At 47.5% G+C, this 26,333-nt stretch overlaps 1 protein-coding gene across 1 annotated transcript in view; it reads right to left on the bottom strand.

Annotated features, from left to right (window-relative positions):
• The window catches only part of PMS1 (PMS1 homolog 1, mismatch repair system component), a 133,899-nt gene that overhangs the window by 46,803 nt on the left and 60,763 nt on the right, over positions 1 to 26,333 (bottom strand). Inside the window, exon 5 of the mRNA XM_088464547.1 lies at positions 22,418 to 22,581. Coding sequence (XP_088320673.1) covers positions 22,418 to 22,581 — 164 coding nt within the window. The remainder of the gene's footprint in view (positions 1 to 22,417; positions 22,582 to 26,333) is intronic.

Genomic DNA, 26,333 nt, shown 5'->3' with positions numbered 1-26,333 from the left:
TCTCATCTCATCACCAGGAGCAGGATACAGAGAGGGGCAATTGCAAATAATAAATAGATTTGGAGGTGCAAATAACAGAAGACGAAAAAAAATGTACTTGTAAAAAGCAAATAAAACTGGTTCAGACATATAAAACTATAAGACTAAGGGGTCTATTTACTAAGCGTTTGGATGGAAATAACCTGAACAGAGCTAAAGTTCCAACCAATCAACTCCTGTGTCACAGGCTGTGTTCGAAAAATAACAGTCAGGAGCTGATTGGTTGGGAATTTATCGCCGTACACTTCATTCCCAGCCATAGCTTAGTGCAGTGAACCGTAAATATGACATCGAGGGCACAAAACGGGCAATTCAGGAGTCAGCTTATGCCGTGCAACCGCCACAGGTGGTCAGGACATTGTTAGATTGTGCCTGTACCAGATTCCTATGGCGCTGTAATGTTATTTCTCCTAATGCTGTCACTTATCTAGGATAATGCCCTTCAGGCTCTTTTACATTTGTATTGCATTTTGTCTTAATTCCAATCTTTGCAGCCCCACTATTTCCTGGCAAGGTCACCTTCTCCCACCTACGTGCGCACTAATGGACCCTCTGACAGAGGGGGGATATGTAACAAGTTTATTGTATGACATCTTATGTATTCTGAGCCTTCGTTTTACCATAAGAAACCAGAGGACGCAACGAACGTGAAGAAACGGACTATTTCCCCTCCATGTATTAGATCAGCGCCCAGTTACTATAGGTAAGAACATATAAACGTTCTTGTCCAATTTTCCTCTCAGTGTGGTAGGCACACACACAGTATATACTCCATAGATAATATTATACTACAGAAGTAGGCGTCCATGCAGAGCAGATAGGTCAGCTTGGGTCACGTCGGTGCCAGGTGGTCGTGCTACAATACCAGGCGGAACATGAACACCTTTCTCCTCATTTAAAAAAAAAGAAAGAAAGAAATGGAAACGTCACATTGTGGAGGCAGCTGGAGCACAGCTGCGGTTTTCTGGTTACCACAAAACAGCGAACACTGTGCTTTTTGTGAGCTAGGTGACAAAATCCCCGTTCCCAAGAAGTAGGATCTTTATCCGCAGGAAGCCAGGATCCGCATGACACATCTAATCTCTCCGGCTTGTGGGGAACTGCAAAATAGCTGCGGGAGGGAAAACATTCCCCCCAGGGGAGGAAGCCCCCCAGGACATTGCACGGAAGATTTATTTCTGAGACGTGAACCTATTCGTCAAATCCAAAAAACAGGGCTGGAAGGACTCTACTGCAGCACGCTAATACAAATAAACAATTTTGGGATGGAGAAGTGCAAAAAAGCGTTATTTCCACGATAGCGATTTACAATAATGAAACATCATGCTCATAATACGCCTATAAGATGGATCATCTCGTGCGTCCGAATAGCCATTTCCCAGTCATCGGCCGGCCCATTACTAGTACATTTCCGATACCGTACATCTACATGGCAACTGCGCCTGTGCGTACACTCAGTGCGACGCATGTGGAGTACAAGGTGTTAGGGAAATTCATGCATGTGCAGCAGCAAAAACAAAATCGCTCAACTGCGTGAACATCGCGATTGCTTGTGGCTCAGAATGACGCCCATAGTGAATTAAGCGTGATAAATCATATCGGTCTTCTCTAAAGGTTGTGTTTCCCCAGGTTAGCAAAGTCTTTCCAGAAGTAATGGGGCCTCCTTCAAACTTAACCTTCCGTGAACCAGGTGGAAAAAAAAATCAACATGGCGAAGCAGGTAGGGAATCTTATACCCCAGGCTATACTTCACCATAAGTATACTAATTTAGTACGGCAGTAATTCCGACTGTCATAGCATCGATTATTGTCCCTTAAGGTATAAAAATAAAACAAAATAATAAAAAGAAAATAAACTCTTTCATCTTTTAAAACAAGAAAACAAAAATAAAACAACAAGTCTTCTAGCAACAAATAAGATTTTTAGAACAGGTTTGAATCACAATCGTTAGTAAAAAAGTAAACTTATGAACAATTAGGAATAATTAAAATAAACTTGGTCAACTCTTATAATGAGATCGCTCTTGGCTGACATCGAGGCAGGTGAGGAATGAGATTCCAAGGTGATGAGGACACCAATAAGGAAAAATGCGTTCAGTCATTGAGGTGATGATGACGCCAATAAGGTAAAATGCGTTCAGTCATTGAGGTGATGATGACGCCAATAAGGTAAAATGCGTCCAGTCATTCAGGTGATGAGGACGCCAATAAGGTAAAATGCGTCCAGTCATTGAGGTGATGAGGACACCAATAAGGTAAAATGTGTCCAGTCATTGAGGTGATGAGGACACCAATAAGGTAAAATGCGTCCAGTCATTGAGGTGATGATGACACCAATAAGGTAAAATGCGTCCAGTCATTGAGGTGATGATGACACCAATAAGGTAAAATGCGTTCAGTCATTGAGGTGATGAGGACACCAATAAGGTAAAATGCGTCCAGTCATTGAGGTGATGATGACACCAATAAGGTAAAATGCGTTCAGTCATTGAGGTGATGAGGACACCAATAAGGTAAAATGCGTCCAGTCATTGAGGTGATGATGACACCAATAAGGTAAAATGCGTCCAGTCATTGAGGTGATGAGGACACCAATAAGGTAAAATGCGTCCAGTCATTGAGGTGATGAGGACACCAATAAGGTAAAATGTGTCCCGTCATTGAGGTGATGAGGACACCAATAAGGTAAAATGCGTCCAGTCATTGAGGTGATGAGGACACCAATAAGGTAAAATGCATCCATTGAGGTGATGACGCCAATAAGGTAAAATGCGTCCAGTCATTGAGGTGATGATGATGCCAATAAGGTGAAATGCATCCAGTCATTGAGGTGATGAGGACACCAATAAGGTAAAATGTGTCCAGTCATTGAAATGATGACGACGCCAATAAGGTAAAATGCGTCCAGTCATTAAGGCGATAAAGACTCCAATAGCGACTTACAGAACGATCACATGGCCACTTTAACTGTCATCATGTGCATTGTGCCAATCTCTGAACTAACATGGCCTTAGTACAGACATGTAATTTCTTATCTAGAAAAACATAAACCCTTTCAGGAAAGTTTGTGTCACGTCATAGGAGAGCCTGACACGGAAGTAGAGTTTCATTTCACCATGAACTCATTTTTCAACCACCGGAATCCCTCCCATTGATTAGCACAAGGGACTCCCACCTTGCACCAGTTCCAAATTCAAGAACTGACGTTTGAGAAAAACATGTGGAGGTCTTGCCAATAGCAACCGATCAGATTATGGGCGGGATGCACTAACATCAGAAATGCTGTCAAACCCCATAAAATGCCATTTTCACATGACGTTGCCCAATAGAAGCTTATGGGCTTGTATTCGCAAAGCCCCACTGGGAGGAGTCCATCCCAGCACCCCCCACGGCACATGTCCTTCTGCGCAGACGGACGCCAGAGGGACTTCTGGGTCATAGACCTGGAAGTCCCTGGTTCGCAAAGGACCGCTCTTACAGAGAGAGCTGTCCTTCGTGTTTTTCTACATGCATACCGGTGTAATCAACGCTGGCATGCACACACGGAGTGCTATGTGTCATGCATCCCGCCCTACAGCTGTCATTTTATCTGATTGGTTGCCCTGGGCAACACTTTCAACTGTCCCCTTTAAAGATTGGCTAAAGCTCCCCGCTAGGAAGTAATGGCGCCTGGGGCCCAATTGTAGGGGACAGCCCACCAATCCCTACTGCTAGATTACTGTGAAGAATGTTCCGGTCACCGCTGCGTGACACAGCAGGGCAGGTGGACAATGCAGGAGCATATATGGGAAATCTGAGGATGCGGAGGGGGGCCTAGCGCTTCAGGTACATCCCAAGTGTACATATCACACCCCTAAATGTGAAATACAATACTGTAAAATGCCTCAACTAATTGCCTGTGTCATGGTGGCCTCATGTAATCAGGCTTTAGGAGGAGATGCATCCAGCCTTGGAGATAGAGTGGAGAAGTTTCCCAAAGCCACCAATCAGCTTGTGTCATGTCATAAACTGTACAGGATAAATGACAGCTAGAAGCTGATTGGTTGCTATGGGCTTGATACATCTCCCCCCATCAGTCTCTTATAATAGACCATCCCAATAGCAGAGACAGGTCCTCCACAACCTACAGGCTCTGCGGTCTTATGCTTGATAAGGAAACGGCCACATTTCGCAGCTAACTGGGCTTCCTGGGGCGAGACCGGAGATCGTTACATTTTCAAGGGAATTGGGGAAGCAGGTAACAATGGGGTCTATGTGCTAAGCCCTGGAGAGCGATTAAGTGGAGAGAGATTGAGGGGCCTATTTACTAAGCCTCGGGGGCCTCATTTGTCAACTAGTTTTATCATACGCAGGCAGTGATAAAACTCGCTGTGTAGGATGAGGGTGCTCCAGCCAATCAGCTCCCAACTGCTATCTGTTTGGAAAATGACAGTTGGGAGCTGATTGGCTGGAGCACAATCATCATAGGCAGCGAGTTTTATCACGTGTTGTGAATGATAAAACTCGTTGATAAATGAGGCTTGGAGAGAGTTAAAGTGAACAGAGATAAAGTACCAGCCAACCAGCTCCTAACTGTCATTTTTCAAACAACTTGTGACATGGCAGTTAGGAGTTGGTAGGTTGGTACTTTATCTCCGTTCACTTTATCTTCATCCAAGGCTTAGTAAGTAGACCCCAAAGTACCAACCATTCAGCTCCAAATAATTAATTTTCAAACACAGCCTGTAACATAACAGTTAGGAGCTGATTGGTGGGTACTTTATCTTCATCCACTCTCTTGAAGGCTTAAGGTGCATACACACGGTCAGATTTTTCTTCAGATCTGAACGATAACGATTTTAAAAATCGTTCAATAGTTCGTATCTGAAAGTAAAATCTGACATGTGGGCAACGATGAACGACGAGCGTTCACGATGGTCAGATAACGATATCTGACATCTGATGTGTTTGCAGTCAGTTTTGGACGATTTGCATTCATTTTAATGCAGTCAAAAATCATTCAATCGTTCGCAAATCGTTCAGTCGTTCATCTGACATATCTGACCGTGTGTATGCTCCTTTAGTACATAGATTCCAACGTCAATAAAAGACAAAAGGACACGCCAGTACCAAATTTAGCCATTGGTAAAACATTCCTTAAACAACGTACAAATTGATGTGCGCAAAGGAGTTTGAACATGCTAAACGTGCATACAAGCCGCACTGCGTGTACGTGTGCATTTACGAATGCATCCAACTTGTGCCTGATGAAATAGGAAGTTATTATTACACGTGTGTCAGATGCTACCAGTGGCGGGCTGGGCCGGGGGGCAGGGTGCCATGTGCCCCCCGGGCCGCAGCGTCATGCGGGCCGCGGTGCAGACTGTGTCACAGACTGCACCGCGTGTGTAGCGCTGACTGGACGGAGTTCGGTCAGCGCTACACAGCACAAACACACAGCCGCCGGCGCCAGCAGCTGTGTGTTTGCTTTAGCAGCTGATGAGAGTCAGACAGACTCTCATCGGCTGCTGCTCCCACTGCCAGAGCCGGACATCTTCCGGCTCCCGCAGTGGGTAATGGGAGTGACGCGTCACTCCCATGACGCATCACTACCATAATGCAAAGCGGTGGACGGAGGAGCTGATCTCAGCGGCGGGACCAGGAGCGGGTGTCAGGTAAGTGTGTTTTTTTTTTTTTTATTATGTCTCTACTGCAGGGGGGGGGGGGGGGGGGACTACTGGGAGCACTACAAGGGGGGACTACTACTGGGGGCACTACAAGGGGGGGACTACTGGGAGCACTACAGGGGGAATACTACTGGGGGCACTACAAGGGGGGGGACTCCTGGGAGCACTACAAGGGGGGGACTCCTGGGAGCACTACAAGGGGGGGACTCCTGGGAGCACTACAAGGGGGGGACTCCTGGGAGCACTACAAGGGGGGAATACTACTGGGGGCACTACAAGGGGGGGACACCTGGGAGCACTACATGGGGGGGGACTACTGGGAGCACTACAGGGGGGGACTACTGGGAGCACTACAAGGGCAGGACTACTACTACTGGGGGCACTACAAGGGCAGGACTACTACTACTGGGGGCACTACAAGTGGGGGACTACTACTGGGGGCACTACTACTGGGGGGGACTACTACTAGGGGAGGGGACTACTACTGGGGGCACTACAAGGGGGGTACTACTACTGGGGGCACTACAGGGGAGGAATACTACTGGGGGCACTACAAGGGGGGTACTACTACTGGGGGGGACTACTACTAGGGGCACACTACTGGGGGCACTACAAGGGGGCTACTACTACTGGGGGCACTACAAGGGGGGGACTACTACTGGGGGCACTACAAGGGGGGTACTACTACTGGGGGGGACTACTACTAGGGGCACTACAGGGGGGGAATACTACTGGGGGCACTACAAGGGCAGGACTACTACTACTGGGGGCACTACTACTGGGGGCACTACAAGGGGGGTACTACTACTGGGGGGGACTACTACTAGGGGCACTACAAGGGGAGGGGACTACTACTAGGGGTATTGCATAGGGGGGAAGGGACTACTACTAGGGGCACTACATAGGGGGGAGGGGACTACCACTGGGGGCACTGCATCGAGGGACCACTGCTGGGGGCTCTATATAAAGGGCAATAGCGGGGGTACTGCATAGGGGGAAGACTACAACTGGGGCCACTATTTAAGGGGCACTGCATAAGGGTTACCACTACTGGGGGCACTATATAAGGGGATTACTACTGGGGGCACAAGGGGCACTGCATAGGGGGGATTACTACTAGTGGCACTACTCGAGGCCTGCATAAGGGTGTCCTCCTGTGGCACAGGGTGGCACTGCATATGGGCACTACGACAGGGGGCTGCCCCTAATCTTTATTTTTACCTTACATTAATCCCATATGGACCCGCCTCCTCCCTAGAACACTTGAGGGGGTGGGGGGGGGGGGCGCCGTAGCACGCACGTTCTTTCGGGCACCCTGGCTACACGCTACTCCTCTGCCAGGGCCGCATGCATGCATTTGTCCCCCAGGCTAAAAGTTGCCAGCCAGCCCCTGGATGCTACACATGTATAAATGGTCTAACGTGGTACAATAATGAATATTTTTAATAGCAGTCTCCACGCACGTCTTAAAAATACACCTTAAGTGCAAAAGGCAAACTCCAGCCTGCAAGTACTGCTGTGGTCTATGCTATAAGCACTTTCCTCCGGTCCTAGAATCTCATTTCTGTCTGCATCCCCCACTCCAAGCATAAAGCAGCGTAAAGGATTTCAGCTGGAGGAGCAGAAACGTACACCGTAAAGCCGTCAGCACCTACACTGCTCTGTAGGAGAAAAAAAAAGACACATTCTATGGCTGAAAATAAATCCGGGCGCTACTTCCTATCCCAGAGAAACACAGGTGCCTGCTCCACACACAACGCTGACCTAAGACCTCGCCATGAACTGCACACATTAACCAAGAGCGCACTGTGAAATCCGCTACAAATGTCCATGACAAACCTCTGTGGCGTGCGATTGCTATTCAGCACGCCTGCTCCGGCTCCAGGCCCCTGCCAAGAATTACAGTATGACTACAGGGGCCGTGCTAGAAAAGGGACTTTTTTTTTTTTTTTAAACCGTCACAAATTGAAACAGCAGAAAAGACTATTAATCGTACAGAGATAGTTATTATAGCAGATATTATTTTACTTTTTTTATATTTAGATATTGCTCAAGCAAATACAACATACATGCGACAGGAGCAAGATGTCCTATAGTGCATAACGTATATTTGGAGAGTAGTGATCACATTGACTGGCTGCGATAGTGCCCCACAATGTAATGCGCCACTGTCAGGAGGAAGATCAGCCATGCCGGGGACTTTGGGGCTGATTCAGACCAGCTCGCAAGCGGGTCGATGTTTTCCGCGCGCGCGAGACCCGGCCAGCGGCGGGCGCTCCTTCGCTATGGGTCTGGCACCAAAACGGGTGGCTCTCGATTGTGATTGACAGCTCGCCCCGTTTTGGAAGCGGGCAGGGGGGGTGGCTACACAAACGGAGGCGTTCCCGAAGGAACGCCTGCCGTTTGTGGGAGGTACCACTGACATCACCAGTGATGTCAGTGGTGAGCTTCCGGCTCTATTTAGAGCTGGAAGCTCACTGGGGCTTGCGGGAACGAGGCCCTACGGCAAGCCCCGAAGGTCGCGACGAAAGAGCATCCGGCTCTGGATCAGGCCCTTTGTTCTCAGTATTACAATGAATAATGTGCTCCCTGACTGTAATATAAAAATTATATTTGAAGTCACTTTGGAGTGCATTTATATAGTCACTACAGTATATATAATATTGCCAGCGTGATAGGGGGAGTTATATCAAGCCTTAGAGAGACTGGTGGATAATTGACAGATGACTGGTTGATTTGGGCACATTCTCCGCCTTACCGCTCTCCAAGACTTGATACATCTCTCCTATAATGCAAATGTTAAAAGGTTCTTGTGGAGATTTGTATTTTAGTCACAGATAATGTTAAAAATAAACTTGAACAGCAAAATAATCATCAGGTTCTGTAGCATCATAGTATTTGCTGTATTACAATAGTGCCATTTAATCATTGCGGAATCATTCAGTTCGGCACCGGCCTCCTCCAGCCCAAGCGACGGTAGGAAGTGTACTAGTAACATACAGTATGTTATTGCTGTGTAGTAACTAAAGTTAGCTGTCATTGGGGCTCCAGAGGTGGGTATGCAGAACAGTCCAAAATTCAAATAGCGGAGCCACACCAACTGCCAGGGAGTCCTGGCTGGCAATGTTTGGCAGCGTTTGGGGTGGCAGTTGGTGTGGTTCCCCTATTTAAAGTTTATTGTATCTATGGCAAGAAATTTATGATGATAATTAAAAAGAACTAAAGGGTGTGAACACGGGACCCGGTCAGAATCCCGACGTGCGGGATACCAGAGCTTAGAATGCCAGAGCTGGAATCCCGATACCGGTCATGATCCCGGTGGTAAATAGTGGGCTTAGGGGAAGGGTTAGGCACTAAGGGGAGGGTTAGGTTTAGGGTGCCTTGCTTCTCGGACGTGAACCCCTTAATGTTAGGGACGCTGGTATAGAAGAGCCTTGACGGCGGCCCAGCGCTTATTCATATTTTTGCAAATGTATGTAACCAATGGAATTGGTATGAAATACCGTCGGCCGCATGGCCGGAGGTTCGATTCCCGTCAGCGGCAGCTCGACAGAAGCAGAGTCCGACGCAGCGGAAGCCCGACAGCGCTGGAAATCCCGATCGTGGATAGGTAAGTATACACTAACCTAACCTAACCCCCCTAACCCTAACCCTCCTTAGGGGTGCCTAACCCTAACTTCCACCCCCAAGTGCCTAACCCTAATCCCCCCCTTCCCCGCTGCCTAAACCTAAGTCCCCCGGGGGGGTGCCTAACCCTAAGTCCCCCCCGGGGGTGCCTAACCCTAAGTCCCCCCCGGGGGTGCCTAACCCTAACCCTCCCTCCCTCTAGCCTAACCCTAACCCTCCCGGGGGGGTGCCTAACCCTAAGTCCCCCCCGGGAGCCCTAAACCTAACCCTCCCCCCCCGCGGCTGTCCGCTCGCGGCGCCCGGCATCACTACAATCGTGATGCCGGGCGCCGGTCTCCCGTCGTCGGGGAAATGCGGGCGTCTACATCTAGACGCCCGGCATTTCACCCTTTCCGGGATAAGACAGTCGGGAAGCCGGCTGCCGGTATTTAGGCAGTCGGCTTCCCGATTGCCTCCCGTAACCAATACCTCTGAATTTCTATTATTATGTAGGATTCAAGTATTTTTGATTTAGCTGCAGTGTGCTGGGGGGCAAATTCCTTTTTTCTGTGTACTATGGGGGGAGGGTTAGTTTACGGTGCGGTTTAGGTACTACGGGGGGTTAGGTTTAGGTTCAGGTACTACAGGGTGAGGGGGTTAGGTTTAGGGTGCCAGTTTAGGTTCAGTCACTACGGGGTGAGGGTTAGGTTTAGGGTGCAGGTTTAGGTTCAGGCACTACGGGGTAAGGGTTAGGTTTAGGTACAAGGAAGGGAGGGTTAGGGGTAGGGTTATGATACTGACCAACAACTGTCGGTATACTAACCCTGTCGGGATGCCAACATCGGGATTTTGACCGCCGGCTACCCTCACAAAAGTCAGCAATGACCTCTTTGCTGCTAAATCCAAGGGCCACTACTCTCTACTCCTTCTCCTTGACCTCTCTGCTGCTTTTGACACTGTGGACCACCCTCTCCTTCTGCAAATCCTTCACTCCCTTGGTCTACGTGACACTGTCCTCTCCTGGCTATCCTCCTACCTCTCTGACCGATCCTTCTCTGTCTCCTCTCATGATTCTTGTCATGAGAGGAGACAGAGAACCTTGGGGAACACCTACTGTGAGAGGCTGTGGGGGGGACCACAGCCTCTCACAGTAGGTGTTCCCCAAGGTTCTGTTCTTGGACCTCTTCTATTCTCACTCTATACATCCTCTTTAGGTGAAATCATCAGCTGTTGACCTCCAATATCATCTCTATGCTCAGATCTACGTTTCCTCCCCTGACCTCTCCCCCTCTCTCCTCACTCGTATCTCCAACCGTCTCTCTGCTATCTCTTCCTGGATGTCCCAGCGATTTCTTAAACTTAATATGTCCAAGACTGAGCTGATCATTTTCCAACCCACCATCATCACCACACTTCCCACCATTTCTTTATCAATTGATGGCACAAATATCTCCTCTAACCCCAAAGTGCGCTGTCTTGGAGTTATCCTGGACTCCTCCCCCTCCTTCAAACCACATATCCAGAATCCCTCAGTTCCGTCGTTTTCATCTTAAAAATATATCCAAGATTAGACCCTTTCTCACCCAGGATGCCACTAAAACCCTCATACACTCACTGGTCATCTCTGTACTACTGTAACCTCCTCCTATCTGGCCTCCCCAACTCCCATCTCTCTCTTCTCCAGTCTATCCTCAATACTGCTGCTCCGCTCATCTTCCTCTCCAAACGCTCTACATCTGCCTCCCCTCTCCTACAAGCCCTCCACTGGCTCCCCTTCCCCCTTCAGAACCCAATTCAAGGTTCTCACACTGACTTACAAAGCCCCCACCCATTCCTCTCCCATTTACATCTCTGATCTCATCTCCCTTCACTCTCCTGTCCACCCTCTTCTTTCAACATAAGCACGCCGCCTCTCATGCCAATTGATTACTTTCTCCCACTCCCGCCTCCAAGATTTTTCCCACGCTCTGCTCCCCACCTTTGGAACACTCTCCCGCTTCCCATCAGACTCTCCACCTCTCTACAATCCTTCAAACGGGCTCTCAAGACCCACAACTTCATCAATGCTTTCCACCTCTCATTTTAACTTGCTACTACATACTCCTTCCTCCCTGCCTACCCCATCTGTGTCACGCCTGTTTGTCAGCCCCTCCCCTTTAGAATGTAAGCCCTTATGAGCAGGGCCCTCTACCCTCTTGTGCTTCTCCTAACTCTACTTTCATCTACTTCTTACTCATCACTAGGGCACCTAACACCTGGTTGCCTTGCTCTGTTGCTTATCTGGGTGTTATGGTCGCGAATGTAGCAATGTAAATTATCCATGTCTTGTATTGTATTGTAAGTCAACCTATTCGCCTATGTGCTTTGTAGAGCGCTGCGGAACACTTGTGGCGCCATATAAATAAATGATAATAATAATAATAATAATAATAATAATAATAACTATCCAACCCGTGAACAGGGTACAACAGTTTGGTTAAACATTTAATACATAGCATTTTGCTCTATCCTTGAAACCCTATGGAAAGTACGGCTTTAAATCGGCCTTCAAAGATAAAAAAAAATTCTCCCCAACATAACCCAGCCTGCAAGAGTGCCGGATTTAACGTCCAAATAGTCCAATAGAACCACACAACTCATGCAGCCATAAAAAGGAAAACTGTGGAAATTGCATTGAGTACCCAATGCCCATTACATTCTTCTAGCTGATAGTGGGATATTTCCCATGTATTACCCAACAATAAAATAGGAGTACGCTATGGTTCTGTAGAAGCATGCCTTTTAGGGCTTGTATAAAATTCCCAGGCGTTTCCTTACTGCTTGTACTGCAAGTTGAAAAACATGGTATCGTGTATAGTGAGTGACCAGGTCTTAAGAGTCCACGTCTTTTTTTACTACTAACATGTATGATCTAATCGGGCACCGTGACAGTCTAGAGCAGACGCACCGCACACTGTACACACAGCACCCCCTGGTGGTGACAGCTCTCTTCTCCACACTGCGAGCAATCCCTATCAGCGCCCCTGCTATCCCCAACCAGCTCCCGGCCTCCCCCTACGTAGTGAGAGAGATTGCACGTTACACTCTCGCAGTCACAGAGCACAGTAGTAGTATATTAGTTTGGGCATGCTGGGGTCAGGTACTTACGTCTGCATCTGTGTACAAAGCCTCTAACCCATCACTTTCTTAGTTACATAAGTGTTTTATTTTTAGGTCAGGTGCGGGATTAGTGTACAACACTCAGTAAGGGTCAAAGGCCCTCATTCAGAGCCGTCCGCTCTGAGCAGAGCGCACGCTCTGAATGAGGGCCGGCCTCCATGAAAATGGAGCGTCCTTCTGGACGCTCGTATAGCTGTGGGTCACCACCCACAGGCTATACGAGCGTGCATTTTGATGGCCGCGATGGTCGAGGTTTTCAACCGCAAGCTCCGGAGTGATTTTGGCTCTATCAGAGCCAAAATCACTCCCACTGACATCACTAGTGATGTCAGTGGGCCGGCTTCTGACGGGAGGCGTTCCCGTGGGAACGCCCCCGTCAGGGAGGCACGCCCCCGGCACGCCTACCAAAGGGGGCGTGCTGTCAATCAACATTGACAGCACGCCCCCCTTGATCGGACACAACGAGCGAAGGACTTTCCTTCGCTCGTCGCGTCTGGCGCATGCGCACGACGGAGCTCCCTCCGTCGTGCGCATGCTCAGTCCAGAACATCGACCCACTTGCGAGCGGACAGCCGCTCGCGAGTGGGTCTGAATCAGGCCCAATGTCAACTGGACTGTGGGCCTTATTCAGCACTGCTGAACGCAGATTCCCGATGGCGCCAGCCCCGTAATGCGCATGGGCAGCACAGGTAATGCGTGATTGACAGTCTGCTGCCATTTGTGGGTGGGGAGGGGGCGGCGACTGCCTCTGTTTCGTGAAATGCAGGTGTGTCGCCACCGTTGAGAGTGAGGAGGGAAGAGGCCAGGATCTCCATCAGCTGACGGAGATTTCCTAGCCTCTCTCTCATCTGCGGCGGCCGGCTAAGTGACCCCATGCATGTTCTTGCATATTATCCGATGCTGCGTTGTACAACACAGCTCGGATAAGTAATGCATGCAGGAGGCATGGCGTCTGCGGTTGCATTTCCATAATTGCAAGGACGAAATTGCAAAGCTGCTTGCGTGTATACATCATATCTATAGCCAGCGTGCATACATCATATATCTATTACCGGCATGCATACATCATATATATAGCTTGCATTTATACATCATATATCTATAGCCGGCATGCATACATCATATATATAGCTTGCATTTATACATCATATATCTATAGCCTGCGTGCATACATCATATCTATAGCCTGCATGCATATATCATATATCTATAACTTGCATGTATACATCATATATCTATAGAATGCATGCATACATCATATATCTATAGCCTGCGTGCATACATCCTATATCTATAGCCTGCGTGCATACATCATATATCTATAGCCTGCGTGCATACATCATATATCTATAGCTTGCATGTATACATCATATATCTATAGCTTGCATGTATACATCATATATCTATAGCCTGCGTGCATACATCATATCTATAGCTTGCGTGTATACATCATATATCTATAGCCTGCGTGCATACATCATATATCTATAGCCTGCGTGCATACATCATATATCTATAGCTTGCATGTATACATCATATATCTATAGCCTGCGTGCATACATCATATATCTATAGCTTGCATGTATACATCATATATCTATAGCTTGCATGTATACATCATATATCTATAGCCTGCGTGCATACATCATATATCTATAGCCTGCGTGCATACATCATATCTATAACTTGCATGTATACATTATATATCTATAGCCTGCGTGCATAAATCATATCTGTAGCCTGCGTGCATACATCATATATCTATAGCTTGCATGTATACATCATATATCTATAGCCTGCGTGCATACATCATATATCTATAGCCTGCGTGCATACATCATATCTATAGCCTGCGTGCATACATCATATATCTATAGCCTGCGTACATACATCATATATCTATAGCCTGCATGCATACATCCTATATCTATAGCCTGCGTGCATACATCATATATCTATAGCTTGCATGTATACATCATATATCTATAGCCTGCGTGCATACATCATATATCTATAGCCTGCGTGCATACATCATATCTATAGCCTGCGTGCATATATCATATATCTATAGCCTGCGTGCATACATCATATATCTATAGCCTGCGTGCATATATCATATATCTATAGCCTGCGTGCATACATCATATCTATAGCTTGCATGTATACATTATATATCTATAGCCTGCGTGCATAAATCATATCTGTAGCCTGCGTGCATACATCATATATCTATAGCTTGCATGTATACATCATATATCTATAGCCTGCGTGCATACATCATATATCTATAGCCTGCGTGCATACATCATATCTATAGCCTGCGTGCATACATCATATATCTATAGCCTGCGTACATACATCATATATCTATAGCCTGCATGCATACATCCTATATCTATAGCCTGCGTGCATACATCATATATCTATAGCTTGCATGTATACATCATATATCTATAGCCTGCGTGCATACATCATATATCTATAGCCTGCGTGCATACATCATATCTATAGCCTGCGTGCATATATCATATATCTATAGCCTGCGTGCATACATCATATATCTATAGCCTGCGTGCATATATCATATATCTATAGCCTGCGTGCATACATCATATCTATAGCTTGCATGTATACATTATATATCTATAGCCTGCGTGCATAAATCATATCTGTAGCCTGCGTGCATACATCATATATCTATAGCTTGCATGTATACATCATATATCTATAGCCTGCGTGCATACATCATATCTATAGCCTGCGTGCATACATCATATCTATAGCCTGCGTGCATACATCATATCATTTGCAGTTCAGTCCTAACCTCAATCAGGTTAATGTAAACGTAATCTCTCTGCAGATACAAAGAATCTGCTGGCTGAACGTATTCGGTAATGTACATTTGCTCACTTTCCAATGTGTTTGACACCTTTATCTGTGGCCTGTTTGTCACTGTAACTGTCTGCTCTGACTGCACGTTCCCTTTTCAGATTAAACACTTACTGATAATGCACAGACTGAGTGCCAAATGGAAGCAAATGTTATTAGATCCTCTCGCTCACATTTAGTTCTGGGAGTGGCGTGGCCTGAAGTAGCCAATGCATCACCCTACGAGGCAGGTGCCCGAAGGGGCTACTTATGAGAAAGCATGGCTCCTCCGTCTGTACGCACACGCTTCTGCTGACGAGGTTCTATGCTAGAACAATGAGGGAACGACAGCAGCGTACTAGAGGACGAGCGATAATACAGTAAGGCCTGCCCGCTTTCCTTAGGGGCTCATGGGACACTTGTTATAAATGTGACAAATAGGACTATAGTATGTTATGTACAGTAATAGGTTCGAGGTTGATGTTTATAGGGGTCCACTGAAAACTGTTGACTAGAATTGTGAAAAACAAAATCTCCCGCACATCACGGTACTACAGACAGACGGGTCATCAGTCAGGTTTGGTCTTTGGTCTCAGGGCGAAACACATTCAGTAGGGTGGCGCCAGATCTGGCGCTAAGTTTTTACAAGCGTATTTTCGCGCTGTCCGATGCTCGGCATATCGCTTTCAGTTGCACAAAAGTTGCATAAATATTTCTGTAAAAGTAGAAACTTTTTTTTTTTGTTAAACCAGTTCACTTTGCAAAAATGGAATCCTGCTTATTACATTTATACTGTGAAACATTGCTATGTATTAGAATCCTTGATCAACCATGTTCTAATGCTTTCTAACATTAACAATCCAAAATTATTAGGATTTTTTACCTCCTCAAAATGAGCCAGTGTAAGGGGGTGATTTAGCTTAGGACGGCATTGCAAAGCTGCATGCAGGCAGCACACAGGCACAGGCACGCAGGCAGCACACAGGCACGCAGGCAGCACACAGGCACAGAGGCGGCACAGAGGCACAGGCACGCAGGCAGCACACAGGCACGCATGCAGCACACAGGCACGCAAGCAGCACACAGGCACGCAAGCAGCACACAGGCAGCACACAGGCACGCAGGCAGCACACAGGAACGTAGGCAGCACACAGGCACGCAGGCAGATTTGCAATTCCATCCTTGCTAATATGCAAATGCAGCAAGAGGTGTATGACACCACCTGCTGCATTTGCGATTCCAGTACTGCGACCGGGGTTGCAGGCTGGGATCACCATCGTTGGACTGCACCAGGCCACCGGTCAGCTGAGTCAGCCTAGGCACGCAGGCAGCACAGAGGCACGCAGGCAGCACACAGGCACGCAGGCAGCACACAGCACAGGAACGCAGGCAGCACACAGGCACAGGCACGCAGGCAGCACAGAGGCACAGGCACGCATGCAGCACACAGGCAGCACAGAGGCACAGGCACGCAGGCAGCACGCAGGCACGCAAGCAGCACACAGGCAGCACACAGGCACGCAGGCAGCACACAGGCAGCACACAGGCACGCAGGCAGCACACAGGCACGCAGGCAGCACACAGCACAGGAACGCAGGCAGCACACAGGCACAGGAACGCAGGCAGCACACAGGCACAGGCACGCAGGCAGCACAGAGGCACAGGCACGCAGGCAGCACACAGGCACGCAGGCAGCACAGAGGCACAGGCACGCAGGCAGCACACAGGCACGCAGGCAGCACACAGGCACGCAAGCAGCACACAGGCACGCAGGCAGCTTTGCAATTCCATCCTTGCTAATATGCAAATGCAGCAAGAGGTGTATGACACCACCTGCTGCATTTGCGATTCCAGCACTGCGACCGGGGTTGCAGGCTGGGATCACCATCGTTGGACTGCACCAGGCCACCGGTCAGCTGAGTCAGCCTATGTTTACGCAGGCTGGCCAGCTCGCGAGACCAGGAAACTGTTCGTGGACCCAGCCCCTAGCCTTGACACTCGGGGAAAACAAGGCAGACATGTCCCGTTTCCAGGAGCGCTGGCCGTCTCCGCACCGCCCCTTAAAAGCCTCTGCCTGTCAATCAGGCAGAGCTATAGCAGGGGCTGCATGTGATCACAAAGGAGCTGTTCTGTACATTCAGAGAACAGGTCCTGCATACATGCAGATTCCCAAAAATGGGGAATCTGCATTCAGCATCGCACATACGTAAATCAGCCAATAAGTCTTTCTTCCTTCCCCTCATCTCAGTAGGACTGAAGGTTTTGAATAGTAATAAACATAAGGGAGATTAAACCACGAGTTGTTTCTCTCTGTGTTGCCTCTATAATGTGTTGGAGTTGTTTGCCATTTAAGCTGGAGAATGATAGTTGTGATGATCTCCTGTCCTATAGGATTGTTAGGGGAGGAGTTTGTGGAGTCTTAGCTGATGCTAGGTAGATTTAGTACCCATCTGATTGGGTTCACCCTCCCACGCTCCCTATTTCTCTGTTGTGTGTGAATCTACTGTATTGGTTCAGCTTACTCAAATGAAGACCACAAGCAACAAGAAAGTGAAATATCATCAGTGGGATTCCCTTATAATAGGCTTTTTTAAGAAGTCACAGCATAATAAAAAAATACTTCAACATTGCTGTCTATACAGAAGAATGACCATGCGGGTAAACGTGGAAAACCATCTTGATATACTGTACATTGTTTGTCCTGTACATGTATGTCATAGATCACTATTATATGTACAGTATGACACGATTTTTCCACGTTTAGCCGCCTTGCTAGTCTTATGGACAGACAGCAATGTTGATTCGTTTGAACACTCTTTGCTACTTTTTTGGATAATACTGTGCAACTTTTTCTGCATGAACTTTGCGCATCTGAAGGTGCTATTTCTTTGTATATTGCATCTAGAAGAACAGGCGTGCTTAGAGAGAACTGGCTCATTACGCATATAACATGGCGCACCACTGTATCCAATACTGCGGCCCGAGACAAAGATGTTTTTTGCTCGATTTTTAGAAAACTTAGGACACATCTGTATACCCAAAAAATTCTGTTCACACAAAAAAAAACGCGTTTAATTAATCTAATTTTACGCAAGAAAGATACAAAACGGGCAAAAAGCCGGTGTCGGTTATTTGCAGCGGGGCGCCGGCTTTGCATTTCGCCCGCGTAGTAACAATAACTTTCACTGAAAGCAGCCTGTGGTAACGCTTAGATGACGCTGTGCCGAAAATGGAAATGCTGTACTACAATAATATATTGGCAAAGCATTTGTTTCCTCTTGGCTTTCCAAAAATAGGTTTTACCCCATCCATCCCCGTGTCATTTATTCAGGGGCGAGTGTACTGCAGAACTGCACGTACCTGTTCCTCTGGGCCCCGGCCACCGTTCTGCCTGTCATAAATCCAGGGCAGCTTATCTCTGGCACGATGACCTGCTGACACTATATTCAATCTTGGAGCAAATGCTGACCTGAGGCAGCGCTGCCAGCGTTCTCATCAGATGGAATAGCAACCCAGGCCTGAACTTTGTGCTCACTTTTCCTGGCACGGCTAACCCCATGCAGCCGTTCCATTTATACCAGTTATCATATGATTTATATTACTAATATCCTAACCATCCCGGGCAGCTTCTGCCAACATACACATTAAGGATCTCTCTCTTATCCCTCTTTCACGCCCTGCACCTGTAAGGCCACTCTGTGACAAAGTGCTAAAAGCACACCACAGAAATAGCACGGAGGCCGCGGGCTCCACTGCAGCTCAACACTGACCTCTAGTGCTCAGCAAGCAGAATGCTGCAGGGCAGGATAACAGGTTTTACACCGACGAGTGAAGGACGGGATTGACTCAAACGGATGGAAAGTGGCAATTTCCAAAAGGAGGAGAGAAAGGAGTCTAGGACATCTTTATGGTTTTAGAGGTACAATAAGGTATTAAAGGGCCCATCGAAGGTTTAAAAAAATAAAAAAAAATTTTTAAAAACTCATTTAGTTTAGTAAACTCAATCTAGCAATTAATGTAATGTACGCCTAAAGTGTGAAGCGCATAAAGAATAAATATATCCCTGCACACTTTTTATCTATATAAATTCAAATAATTACATCAAAATTCCAAATAAGTATAAGGCACTAATGTCCCCTTATACTTTACAGTAATAATAAGTGCTTACAATCATTAGATTGTAACCTCTAACGAGCAGGACCCTTTCCCTCCCTTCTACCCTCATCTCCTCCCCATTGCCAACAGCTGGACCGCACCTTTGGGTTCAGCCGGCGCTCCTTCTGCGAGCATGAGGAGCAATGGTTATATAGCTCATAGCCCATGTTATGCAATAGTTTGTACTGTAAATGTTTTGCACTTTATTGTTTTGTTTGCGCTGTCTCTGCTTATGTACGGGAATCGGTATGACATACAGACCGTTGGGATCCTGGCTGTCAGAAGCCCGACAGGGTTAACATACCGAAACTTGTTGGTCGGTATGCTAACCCTCCCCTTCTCCCTTACCCTGACCCTAACTTTTTGGTGTCTAACCCTAACCTTCCCCTTCCCACACCCTAACCCTCCCTGTTTGGTGCCTAAGACTAAACTGCCAGCACCTGCAGATGACTTGCAAGCATGAATCAGGCCCAAGAAGTACGTATACAAAAATTATATAGATAAAAAACTTCCTCCCAAATGCAAATCCGCCATCAGCAGTTCTTGCTGCCAATGGGATAAACAGTGGTAATAGTCTGCTAATCACTACGACTTGGCTAGGGAAGGGCATGATAATGCCCCCAGCAGCCTCACGGCACCAGCAAAAAAATACATTCAGGTGCTAAAAATCCCAGGGACCGTCCACATGAAAAGCATTTACAGTCGGAATATCCAACACATTGGCGCAAACAATTCTGAAAGTGTTTTACAGTCCAGAACATTGGACTTTTATAGGTCATGTGCTTGTACAAATGTGTCCTCAATCACCTAGCGTCCAACGTCGTATGGCGGCCAGACCCCCCGGGCACAGCCGAGGCGCTCTGTGAGGTGAAGCATGTCATCTTTTTATTCAAACTTTTGCATCTTTTTTGCAAGCTAGACGCAGCGGACCACTACTCGTAGTATACTACAGACATTGGGCTGAGGATTTCGCCGCGATGGAATTAGTTTAAACACGTACAAAGTCACAGATGAAATACAACAGAGCTTGGCGTAAGAAAAAGTCGCGGCGTATGCATCGGAGCACTTCCTATACAGATTCAGGCGCACACAGACGTACAAATGTCACATCAAATTAATCAGCGCAATTCAGCAATGTCGTTATGTTGTTCATAGTTTTATTTATGCAAATAAGATGCACAATTTGGGTGAAAAAGACGCTCGGCGCGGCCGTGTCGCCCAGGACCTGGCGCTCCTAAAGGGGCTATTTCCTGCGGCTAGAGCCCTAGTCTATGATAATACATCTGTAGTTCTGGTATCATTACATCTCCATGTTCTCATCCGTACGGATATAAAGTATGGCGCATCCGATGCACAATTCAAACCCAATCGTTAAACATTGATGGCAGTATTCCTCAGTTCTCCTATAATGCGATAGGTCTTATGTCAGACCTTTTTGCCTAGAACAGTGTGTCTCAGCCATTTCCCACCTGGGTACCCCCTGGCAGCCTGTGTTATTTGTACCCCCAGCATTTGCACAGAAATACATTTGTAATGCATATAATTGCTATTAAATTGGGAAGTATATGCCTTCCATAACATCGGTGCCCACTAAGAGAGGATTTTACAAAATTCGACTCCTAAGTGGGTGAAAAGTGCAAAAATGTTTTCTCCTCCTGTGCAATGTCCTTACTGACGGACTCATCAACCCCCAGCCCAAACCCCTTGACCTAGAACAGCCTTTTTCAACGACTGGGCCGCGAGCAGTTATCAGGTGCGCCACGGCGGTCAGCTCAGCGCACTTGTACTGTAGTGTTTTTTGTCCTGAGGAGGCTGACGTACTGCGTTTTATTCCTGTGGAGGCCAATGGGAGCAAATGTGTATGTTTTTTTCAATGGTCTCCCACGCCGCATCGCCGGACGGTGTGCCTGCCAAATTTAAAATCTTGTGTAGTGTGCCTTGAGTTGAAAAAGGTTGAAAATCATTGACCTAAACACATGTAATTCGGGGACTATGGCCCTCATTCAGAGGCGGTCGGAGGATGCAAGCGGTCGCTCAGAAACTGGGCGGCCGCTTGCATACTGACCGACCGCCTCTGTTTCGGTCGTTAGGCTGTGGGTTTACACCCACAGCTCTAACGACCGCTAGGGTGATGGTCACGATGGTCATAGACCATCGCAACCATCGGGGCTTACGACGAGACCCTAGGGTAGGGTATCATTTGTCGTAAGCCCCGGAGAGCTTCTGGCTCTGTCAGAGCCGGAAGCTCTCCACTGACATCACTTGTGATGTCAGTGGGGCCTCCCCCAAACGGCAGGCGTTCCCATGGGAACGCCTCCGTTTGGGCTGCCACCCCCCCGGTCCGCCTTCCAAACGGGGCGAGCTGTCAATCAACATCGACAGCTCGCCCCCTTTGGAAAGAGACCCGCTACGACCGGCGCTGTCGGTCGTAGCGGGTCTCACGCATGCGCACGAAGGAGCCGGCTTTCCTTCCATGACGTAAGCACCCACTAAACAGGGATTTTTTTAAATTTGACCCCTTAAGAGAGTGAAAAGTGGTAAAGTGTTTCCTCTTGCGGGACTATGAGCTCATCGTCTGGGTCAAGTGTCGGCTTCAGAGGTGGGGCTGCAGCACAGTCCAATATCCAAACAGAGAAGCCGCACCAACTGCCAGTGATGTTTGAATTTGGGGTGACAGTTGGTTTTAGGGTTCTACTGTGATGCATGGGGCTAGTGATCCCTAGGACACTGCTTTCAATATCGGTTGATCACCTTGATGCCTTACCCCCGCCATTACAGAAAATGGCGCTAAGAGTACCCCTAGGGGGTACTAATACCCCAGGTCGAGAACCACTGATCTAGAAGAATGTATCAGAACATGTTCATCAGACTTAGACGCTGAGGGTTCTAGAACAAAAAAATAAACAAAACATAAAAAGAATGACCTTATTGTGTATAAGCACAATCCTAACTTGCGGTTTAATGATCCCGTAGGCCATTAGCAGATCCTGGATCTTCTTCAGCTCCTCTTTGCATTTTTTGGTGGTGGAATAATACTGTTTTCTTACCGGCAAATTTTTGAACAGTTTAATGACCGAGACGGTGGTTCCTGCAGATGAAGCAATAGCCGCGATGAAGACTCAATACAACAGGACGAACAACGGAAATTATTAGACAATCTGTCATTCAAAACAAAGTTCCATGAAAAAAAAGTAAACGGTCAAACACAAAAATAGAAGTAAAAAAATTCATTTTATTACAATTTCAACCCCCAGTAACAGTGATAGAATATATTCCTTTCCGTCCTCTGCCCTGTGTGTGTCGGGCATCAGTGAAAAGCCAGGATGGTGTGACAAGTTTGCAAGGGCACCTTAGACGCACCATCAAAGTTGCAACAGCTGATCGCGAGACGCCCGCGCCTAGCTAGCCACACCCCCCTCCCTTGTTACCTCCCTGAAACGCCCACTGAAATTGCATCTCTCTGCGTGCAATTTCGATGTGCGTCTTTGAGCAGTAACCATCGGCACGCATGCGCAGTGGGACTCGGACGCAGGCACGGATTGAATACATTGGCCGCTTGCGCGCGGTACCAACCTTACGTGCAACTCGGAATGAGGCCCTGGGTGAGACTGATAATATCGCTGTTCAAACTGTTCTCAAATCTTACCACGCGGCAGCTATGCTTTTATCCTGCCAGGGTCCAGATACAGTAGTATAGAACATGTAAGAAAATATCAAAAGAAAATTGTGTCAAACGTAATATGTTTGCTACACAGCACCCATGGAGTAACCGATCATAGAGGTGGGTTCTCTTCATGCAAATCCCATAGCGTACGGAGTCCCAGATTGCCTGGAATGTTCGCACCACAGGGTATAATCACAGAATGGTTCTCACTTTATTCTTACATTCAAAAAACGTCTAACAGGCACATCGAGGTTTCTTTATCATGTTACATCTGCCTCTGGATCCCATGCAAAAGGTTTCTCTCAGTATCCACAGGGGGATGGCTTAGGGTTAGGCAGCCCCCTGGAGGTTAAGGTTAGGCTAGGGGAAGTTAGGGTTAGGCACCCCCGGGGGGGAGGTTAGGGTTAGGCACCCCCCTGGGGTACTTAGGTTTAGGCTGCAGGGAAGGGTGGGTTAGGTTTAGGCACTTAGAGGGGGGATTAGGGTTAGGCACGGGGGGGGTTAGGGTTAGGCACGGGGGGGGGGGGTTAGGGTTAGGCACCCTAAAGAAGGGTTAGGGTGTAGAATTAGGTTAGTTTATACTTACCTTTAGGACGATCGGGATTTCCTCCTCTGTCGGGCTGCCGGGATTTGAACATGCGGTGAACATGCATGCTTACATAAGTGCTTACACAGATCAGGTGTAGGATGTTCTCATTAAGGTTTCTTTATCCACCTCCTACGTTATTCCCTCATATGTGGACATGTGCGAGAAAATGTATAAAACTCAGGGTGTATTTCAAATTCCATTTAATAGATAAATACTTTAAAAAGGAGACCAATACATCCGTACCAGACAAGCAAGTGGTTACAGTATTCCATAAGACATATAACCTGGGTAATTCCTATAGATGCTGGTTAGCTAGAAGCTGGTTCCGAATGAAAAGTCCCCTTATGTCACTCTAAGTCAACGCTTTTCAACGCTCCCTGGCGTCTTTATCGCGACGAGTGACCCTTAGGTCAGGATCAGACAGCACAGGTGCTAGAGCCTCCAGCACGTGTGTCTCCTTTGTAAAGTATTTATCTATGAAATGGAATTTTAAATACACCGACTCTATAGGATCTGCATGAAGAGAAAGCACCTCTATGGACTTTTACACCAAGGGTGCTGTTTAGTACATATATTATGTTTGATAGAATTTTATTTTGTATTTTCTTTCATGTTATATACTATCTGGACACTGGGAGGATAAAAGCATACAGTACCTGCCGTGTGGGGAGATGTGAGAACCGTTTGAACTCCGGGCCTGATTCAGAGCCGGACGCTATTTGCGCTCGCTCGTTCAGAAAAAGGGGGTGGCTATTTAAATTGAACGCTCGCTCTTTGCGGTCTGTTGACGCCTCTATGTCTGAGCGAGCGAACGAAACATGCGCTCGCTATTTTGTAAAGACGCCCCCTGGCCGCTCGCATCCTACGTCATCTCCGCTATTTATTAGATTAATCGAGTACATCGAAAGGCGTCTGAACTGCTCGCAGTGCTTGTGGTTGGATTTTCCTACCGCAATCATGCGAACAGTTCAGGCTAAGAGACAACCAAGTGACGTGGCCGATGACGCTGCTTTGTTAATTATGCACACCCTTAAAACGCCCGTTTTGACCATGTGGCACGCCTGCGTTCCTTTCTCCACTCCCCGTTTGCAAGCACCTTCCCCTGTTACCACCCACAAACGCCTCATCCTGTCACTCAAATTAGCAGGCCCTCGCTGTTTTGCGAGCGCTCGATTTCCGACCGCAATGACTGGTTGGCGCATGCGCATTACGACCCATACGCATGCGCAATTGTGCAAACATCGCTCGGAGCGAACGAGCGGCCGCTTACGAGCGGCTCTGAATCAGGCCCTGTGTTGTAACTACTCATAGCGCAATATAGTGATCTTTATTTTCTGTATACGTCTCGGGAGTCTGGTAACTCCGCAGGATCTTTTTTGCTGATTTGAGACTCGGCGCCTTAAGTTTACTTTTTGCTTGTTAATATTGATAATATCGCTGTTTTTGAACCAGCAGTTACACCCTCACGATAAAGAAAAAGTAAGACGGTTGCGCTCGTTTTCTTCAGGGGTTAAACCAGAACATAATTCAGTTGAGAACAAACAGCAGATCTAATTTTTACATCATTTAAATTTTTCTTTACACAATACAGATGTGTCCCGATGTACATAGTCTCAATACGAGACACGCCTGGCGCTAATGAACCACCAGGTCCCGTGCGCCTCTGCTAGCGCAGAGTATCTTTTAGCTCAAAAATGCGTCTTAGTCGCAATGCAACGCGACTAGGAAGCACCAGGAAATTGCACTGATTAATGTGATATGTGACACTTGTAGATCAGTGTGTGACTGAGGACCTCATTCAGTCCCGCTTGCAAGCGCCTATGTGCTCGCAAGCGGGTCGATGGTGGGGCACTGCGCACACGGCGCGTGCGCAAGCCCCGGAGTGGGAGAGATCGACAGCTCGCTCCGTTTTATGGGCGCGGTGGGGGGGGTGACCAGACAAACGGAGGCGTTCCTCATGGAACGCCTGCCATTTGTAGGCGGCCCTACTGACATCACCAGTCACCAGTGATGTCAGTAGGGTGCTTGGGGCTTGCGGTAGACGAGACCTTACTGCAAGGGTCTCGTCGCAAGCCCGGATGGTCGCGACCATCACCTAGTCACTCGCTAAAGCTGTAGGTGGTAACCCACAGCTTAGCGAGGGGCCAGGAGGCCGCCTTTCAAAAGAAAAATGGCCGCCCTCATTCAGAGCGGGCGCTCGCATTTTGCGAGTGGCTCTGAATGAGGTCCTGAGTCTGTATACTTAGCACAACAGAACTTGGCGTGGAAAAAAGACAGCCGCTTCGTAATACTTCGTATACAGATTCAGACTCAGTCGCACACAGATATACAAGTGTCACGTATATCAAATTTATCAGTGCAGTCCCCTGGTGCGATTAAGATGCATTTTTGGGTGAAAAAAGACGCTCACGCTTGCAAAGTCGCACAGGACATGGCGTGCTGAGAGGGGCTGTTTGGCGCGACAGCAATAATAGTGTAAGAGGAGACAACTGAAAACTTAGAAACATTTTCCCTTACAACAACCTACTGGGGTAAAGTCTTTAGGTAAAACAGGGAAGTATTCTGGCCAAAAATTTGGTAAACAGCA

Source organism: Taudactylus pleione, unplaced genomic scaffold (assembly GCF_031769625.1).
Source record: "Taudactylus pleione unplaced genomic scaffold, aTauple2 ptg001683l, whole genome shotgun sequence".
Classification (NCBI taxonomy): Eukaryota; Metazoa; Chordata; class Amphibia; order Anura; family Myobatrachidae; genus Taudactylus; species Taudactylus pleione.
The sequence above is the reverse complement of the archived record's forward strand: the minus strand, read 5'-3'. Positions and strand labels throughout refer to the sequence as shown.